This window comes from Micromesistius poutassou (genome assembly GCF_964030765.1).
Source record: "Micromesistius poutassou genome assembly, chromosome: 23".
Classification (NCBI taxonomy): Eukaryota; Metazoa; Chordata; class Actinopteri; order Gadiformes; family Gadidae; genus Micromesistius; species Micromesistius poutassou.
In genome coordinates, this window is record NC_140293.1 from 1,424,779 (window position 1) to 1,431,193 (window position 6,415).

The 6,415-nt window shown below is 50.5% G+C and overlaps 1 protein-coding gene across 1 annotated transcript in view; it reads right to left on the reverse strand.

Moving 5' to 3' along the window:
• The window catches only part of LOC311368476 (diacylglycerol kinase delta), a 27,690-nt gene extending 24,119 nt beyond the window's left edge, over positions 1 to 3,571 (reverse strand). The window contains exon 1 of the mRNA XM_084487281.1: positions 3,384 to 3,571. Within this exon, the coding sequence (XP_084343407.1) occupies positions 3,384 to 3,545 (162 nt within the window). The 5' untranslated portion in view covers positions 3,546 to 3,571. The remainder of the gene's footprint in view (positions 1 to 3,383) is intronic.
• Positions 3,572 to 6,415: the final 2,844 nt, after the last annotated feature.

Sequence of the window (6,415 nt, forward strand, 5' to 3'; positions counted from 1 at the left end):
CCAGATCGTATCTTCACACCCCCAAGAGATCGTGCAATTTCCGCCACGACCAATCAGAAGACTTGCTTCGACTGACGTATAGAATGACAAGTTCTATCAACTGACAAAGATTTTTTTTTTTAAGTACTACAATCAACTATTGAATATAGTACAACAAAAAAAAAGTGGGTTTCTGTGCCTGATGTTTGTCTGTTGAACCAATCTCCGTAAACACCCGATTCTGTCTTTGACCAACGGGAGGGCTCTGCTCTAAATAACTGCTATAAATACTGGTGTGTAGGTCAGCACCGAGGCCCGTGGTGCCGGCTAGAGTACATGCTCCCAATTTATCTGACTGTCTTCCTCGAGAGGACAGGAATGCACTCTGGGTAATTAGTTAAATATAGGAAAATTATAATTTCCCTCGTCAGGGGACGGCCAAGGGTCCCTGGTTGATATAAGACACACGCACGCGCACGCACACGCACGCGCACACACGCACACGCACACACACACACACACACACGCACACACACACGCAATATGCCCACCTGCCTGCTCATTTGGTTACACACAAATACATATGCAGGCAAACAAACACATACACACTTTTGCTTACTTTTATATACCAGTACATGCATATAAACATTTGAATACCTACACACACACACACACATGCAAACACACACGCACACACACACACCATACATTTATCAAATGTCACCGATGGTGCAGAACCTACGCATATAGTATCACCTAGCAACATTCCTCCCTGTCTGCACAGCAGGACCCTTTCGGTCTCCCTGGGCCACAGATTCATATCCGAGTGCTCATGTGTGCGTGTGTGCGTGCGTGTGTGCACCCACAGTGCTCGTGCCTATGTGAATATCCGTTTCCATACGAACGGATATCAGGCGTTGCCGCCGACTCTGCCTCTGTGACTCCAGCAAGGTGGCCACGCGATCAGCGACCAGATACGGCTGAAATGGCCTCACGGATTGACGGGAGCACCGCTTTGTGTCCATTCCAAAATTCCCGCTCTACCGAACCTACTTCCTGTGCAGGTGCGCCGGCAGTCGACGAGAAGAAGGGACGCCGATAGTCGCTCTCGCTTAATATTAGCGCACACATCCATTGTTGATTAAGGGCTGCATATCTGACCACCAAGTGTGATGCTGATTGGCCATCAGATGCCATCTCAAAATATATCCACTTGTGACACCCAGATAGATCAGCGTATGACGGACTATTGTAACTAATCACCGTCACACCTGGTGAGCACAGCGGGGCTCTTGAACCATTTCATCTTTCAGATCAACACCGGTCAGTCACTGCCACACAGGCAAACCTCAGGCAAAGAGAGTGAGATCTTAATATGTGTTCACTTTGAACAAAAGGCCAATAACTATAGCAACAGCAAATCATTTGTATATTCAGGCCTGCTCTCCGTTCTCTTCAAAGCGCCCAACATGTGAACACTGAGCAACGCCTTAGCCAAAGATGTTCGCGACGCTAGCCAACATAGCCCCGGGCTTCAGATGAATAAACGTCAATCATTTCCAAACGGGCTAGCTAGCTAGATCCTTTCCAGGCCAGTGCTAAGTGTTAGCGTAGCACTGGCCTGGAAAGGATCTTGTTCGGGTGAAACACTTGAAACGTCTTGTTGCAGCAAAGCAGCTGTGGTTGATTTCATTAAGCTGCAATGAGCAGACCCGACACAGCCATCGGTAGCTAGTCTGTGCAGCAGTTGCCGCCGCAAGCTACTCCCTACTCAGAGGTCCATGTCCTATAGCACACATGTTATCACGCAGACCCTGCCACGCGTCTACAACCTTTGAGCATTCAGACTCTTCGGTCAATTGTTACAAGTCATAGCAACAAGGTACAGAAGATGATGAAAGTCAATACAAGGACAACAAGGTCTTGAGTTCATGGACTGTGAACCACTGGTTCACAGCTCTTTAGCATGTAGGCTATGCATAGCATGTTACCTACAGCCTGTTAGTCATCTGTAGCATGTTAACTGCAGCATGTAAGTCATCCGTAGCATGTTAGCTAGCTGTAGCGTGTGAGCCATCTGTAGCATGTTAACTACAGCATGTAAGTCATCTATAGCGGGGTTAGCTAGCCGTAGCATGTTATCTATCAATAGCCTGTTACCCATATGTAGGATGTGAGCCATCTGTCATAACTTTCACGAGAGAGTGATAAAATCCTACACTCTGTTAATCGGTAGAGAATCTTGTTACGGCTGTGATCTTGTTACTGGTAAAGGCGTGGAAAGTACGGCTAGTCATTTCCCTTAGCTACTGGATGGTATCCAGTCACATTTGAAATACAGTGGCAGCTAGATGATAGACAGGCTCAGTGGTTCCACTTTTGTCTCTATCACATGCTCTGGTCGGTCTGTCTGTCCTTTCTATATCTACGCTCACTCCAGCAATGGTTTACATATCGGTAATAACAGATGTGTGTGTGTGTGTGTCATGAAAGATATGTGTATCAGAATGTTTGTCAGTCCATGAGTGCGTGTGCGTGTGTGTGTGATATATGAATATATATATATGTGTGTGTGTGTGTGTGTAGTAAACCCAGGACAGTAAACCCAGGATGAGAGTTCAAGGTTGTGTGCGACAGTGAACTCTGCCCTGAAGTATATAAAGTTCCCCATCAGGTTTTTGCATCAGCGCCAAAGGGCTGGTTTTCTCCCACAAAGCTCATTGGTCGATGGATAAGTAGACATTTCTGTCATTTGCATACAAGCAAGCAAAAAGGAGGCGTCAGTTTCATCATCACTCTGCTCTCTCTCCTAATCCCTACCTCTCCTCCTCGCCTCACCTCCTCTCCTACCACCTCCTCCTCCTCTTTCCTCCCCACTCTTCTCCTCATCTCCCCCCCCACATCTGGTCTCCTCAACCCATCTCCGCCTTTTTTCCTCATCTCCTCACCTCCACTCCAGTGTCCGTCATTCCATCTCCTCTCATCATCTCCTCCTCTCCTCACCTCCCCTCCGGTGTCCTCCCCCCTTCCCCCCCCCCCCCCCCCCCTCCCCCTCTTACTCAGACAGGCACATAGTGACACCTCCCCCGCCGAGTCAGTCAGACCGGGATGAAGGAAGAACCTTCAAAGCTTCTTCAAACATCCCCACACATGCCTACACAACGCCTAACGCCCCGCACACAGAGTGACACTCCAAAACGCATGTGATCATAAATCCTACACACACACAGAGACTCGCACCCCACCACAGCTTCCCTGCGCACACACACACACACCCACACCTACACACACACACACACACAGTGACGAGGACGTCGAGGACGCATACACATGAAACAACCTTGATACATTCCTGCACACACACACACACACCACCCCCTAAACCAACGCAGAAACACACCCACCTCCCTCTCTCCGCTCTTGCCGGAGCTCGAGGAGGTGTTCTCCAGGTGGTCGTTGAGGCTCAGCCCTCCGCCGTCCCCCTCCAGGCTGCCCCCTCCTCCCCCGCAGCGGAACACCTGGGGCAGCAGGCAGCAGGCGCCCGGCACGCACAGCCTGGCCGGCATGGCCGCCGCGCTGATGACCTCGCGGGGGGGGGGGGGGGGGCCGCGAAGGGTTCCAGTGGAGAGTGAGGGTTCCAGGGGGAGGAGATGGTTGTTTGGGTGCAGGGTGCTGCCGGTGCTGGTGGAGCTGGTGGAGGTGGTGGCTGTAGCGCCGGTAGCTTTGGGGTTAGCGCTGGTGGCGGTGGCTGTAGTGGCGGTAGCTTTCGGCGGCGCCGGTGGTGTCTCTCTAGCACTGGTGGTGTCTCTCTAGCGCTGGTGGTGTCTCTCTAGCGCTGGTGGTGTCTCTCTAGCGCTGGTGGTGTCTCTCTCTAGTGCCGGTGGTGTCTCTCTAGCGCTGGTGGTGTCTCTCTAGTGCCGGTGGTGTCTCTCTAGCACTGGTGGTGTCTCTCTAGCGCTGGTGGTGTCTCTCTAGCGCTGGTGGTCTCTCTCTAGTGCCGGTGGTGTCTCTCTCTAGTGCCGGTGGTGTCTCTCTGGCACCGGTGGTGTCTCTCTAGCGCTGGTCCCACTGTTTCTGGAGGAGGTAGCTTTAGCGGTGGTCAAGTGAGTGTTGTTAGCTTCAGAGCTATCGCCGGCGCTGGAGGTACTGGGAGGGGGTCGGCCGGAGATCACAGAGCACAGGTGGAGGAGGAGGTGGATCCAGAGCAGCACGTTGCCGGCTTGTTCCACAGGTATTTCAAACTGTGCAAACTTGTTGTTGTTCTTCTTCTTCTACACAAACTTAAGTCCATTTGAGTGGCGGTTCGCGGCGGCATGTAGATCCTTCCCCCCCCTCTCTCTCTCTCTCTCTCTCTCTCCAACTTGGAGTTGTTCAAACTGTGCAACTTCTCTTCCTGTTTCCTGTCGTCCTCTTATCATAGCCATGCCCCCTTACTCAGGTGTTAAGGCACGCCTTTAGTCTGCCACGTGCACACACACACACACACGCACACACACACACACACACACACACAAGATAAGCCAGGGTAATAAGTCTTTCTCCAATGACACACCTGAATTGAGTGTTTGTGTGTGTGTGTGTGTGTGTTTGTATGTGTGTGTGTGTGTGTGTGTGTGTGTGTGTGTGTGTTTGTATGTGTGTGTGTGTGTGTGTGCATGTGTGCTAGTATTCTTTTCCTGGAGGCTATAATTAGAAAAACTAGTTCGACAGGCTAAACACACACACACACACACACACACTCACAGGACAGCTCATTCATGCTGTGTGTGTGTGTGTGTGTGTGTGTGTGTGTGTGTGTGTGTGTGTGTGTGTGTGTGTGTGTGTGTGCGTGTGTGTGCGCGCACGCCTCTTCTGTCTTTACAAGCATGCATGTGCAATTCCATATAGACTCTGTCACTTTCCCTGGCTCACTCATCCTACACTGTGTAGCCTCTCTCTCTCTCTCTCTCTCTCTCTCTCTCTCTCTCTCCTTTCAGAAACACAAATAAAGCCCCCCCAACAGTGTGTGAGTTGTTTCTGTCCCGTAGGAAGCCTTTACTCAAGCGCCCTATCAGCAAACGTTGGAGACAGCCTCAGTACAGATGATGACACAATGCACCTACCCACCCTGACCACTAGATGGCAGACAACGAGAGACAGACAGAGGGAGAGAGAGAGAGAGAGAGAGACAACATAGACAGAGAGAGGTAAAGAGAGGTAGAGAGAGAGAAAGAGGGAAAGAGAGAGAGAGAGAGAGAGAGAGAGAGTGAGAGAGAACCATTTCAACTGCAGACGGCGAAGTTGATGCTAGGCTAGGCGTTAGCCTAGCAGCCCTCTGAGCAGAGTCCATCTTGGCTCTGCAGTTACAACCATGCTCAACGACAAGCGGGGGTTCTTCCTATTTTTTTAAATCTCGGGACCCCAAAGACCGTCTCAATGTGTCCTTGGGACCCAACCGCTGCACACCAGAATCGGGGATCCGACCCTCCTCCAACTGGATGGCGGCCCTTCTTGGGTCCCGCCCCAGAGTTGAAGAAACGCTGCCCAGTCCAGTTGACCAACTGGTCTTTTTCAACTACAGCCGCCATCTTGGTTCTCAACACCAGCCGGGTGGGGGAACTTAGTTGGGTGGATTTCCGCGTCCCGCACGCTCCACTCCATCAAGGAGAGACCAGAGTCACAGAGAGTCAACCTCAAGGAGAGACCAGAGTCACAGAGAGAGTCAACCTCAAGGAGAGACCAGAGTCACAGAGAGTCAACCTCAAGGAGAGACCAGAGTCACAGAGAGTCAACCTCAAGGAGAGACCAGAGTCACAGAGAGTCAACCTCAAGGAGAGACCAGAGTCACAGAGAGTCAACCTCAAGGAGAGACCAGAGTCACAGAGAGAGTCAACCTCAAGGAGAGACCAGAGTCACAGAGAGTCAACCTCAAGGAGAGACCAGAGTCACAGAGAGTCAACCTCAAGGAGAGACCAGAGTCACAGAGAGAGTCAACCTCAAGGAGAGACCAGAGTCACAGAGAGTCAACCTCCATCCACACACACACACACACACACACACACACACACACACACACACACACACACTAACACACACAAAAACAAACAAACAAACACAGGCATATCTTTTCACCCAACAATAATTCACATTTTAATGTGTGTGCGTTTTGTGTGTGTGTGTGTGTGTGTGTGTTTGTGTTTGACACTGTGTTAAATATAATTACATGCAGCATGATGGTACTAGGTAATTATATATAACTGCTTCCGTACGGAAATTCAACACAGCCGAAGGAGCAACGTTAAAAATTGCTCTAATTATCTGTGTGGGTATGTGTGAAAACACACACACACACACACACACACACTATACGTGCACACACACACGCACTCACACACACACACACACACATTATACACACACTAATGAATGTTGCTGTAGGTGATTATGAACTGATATC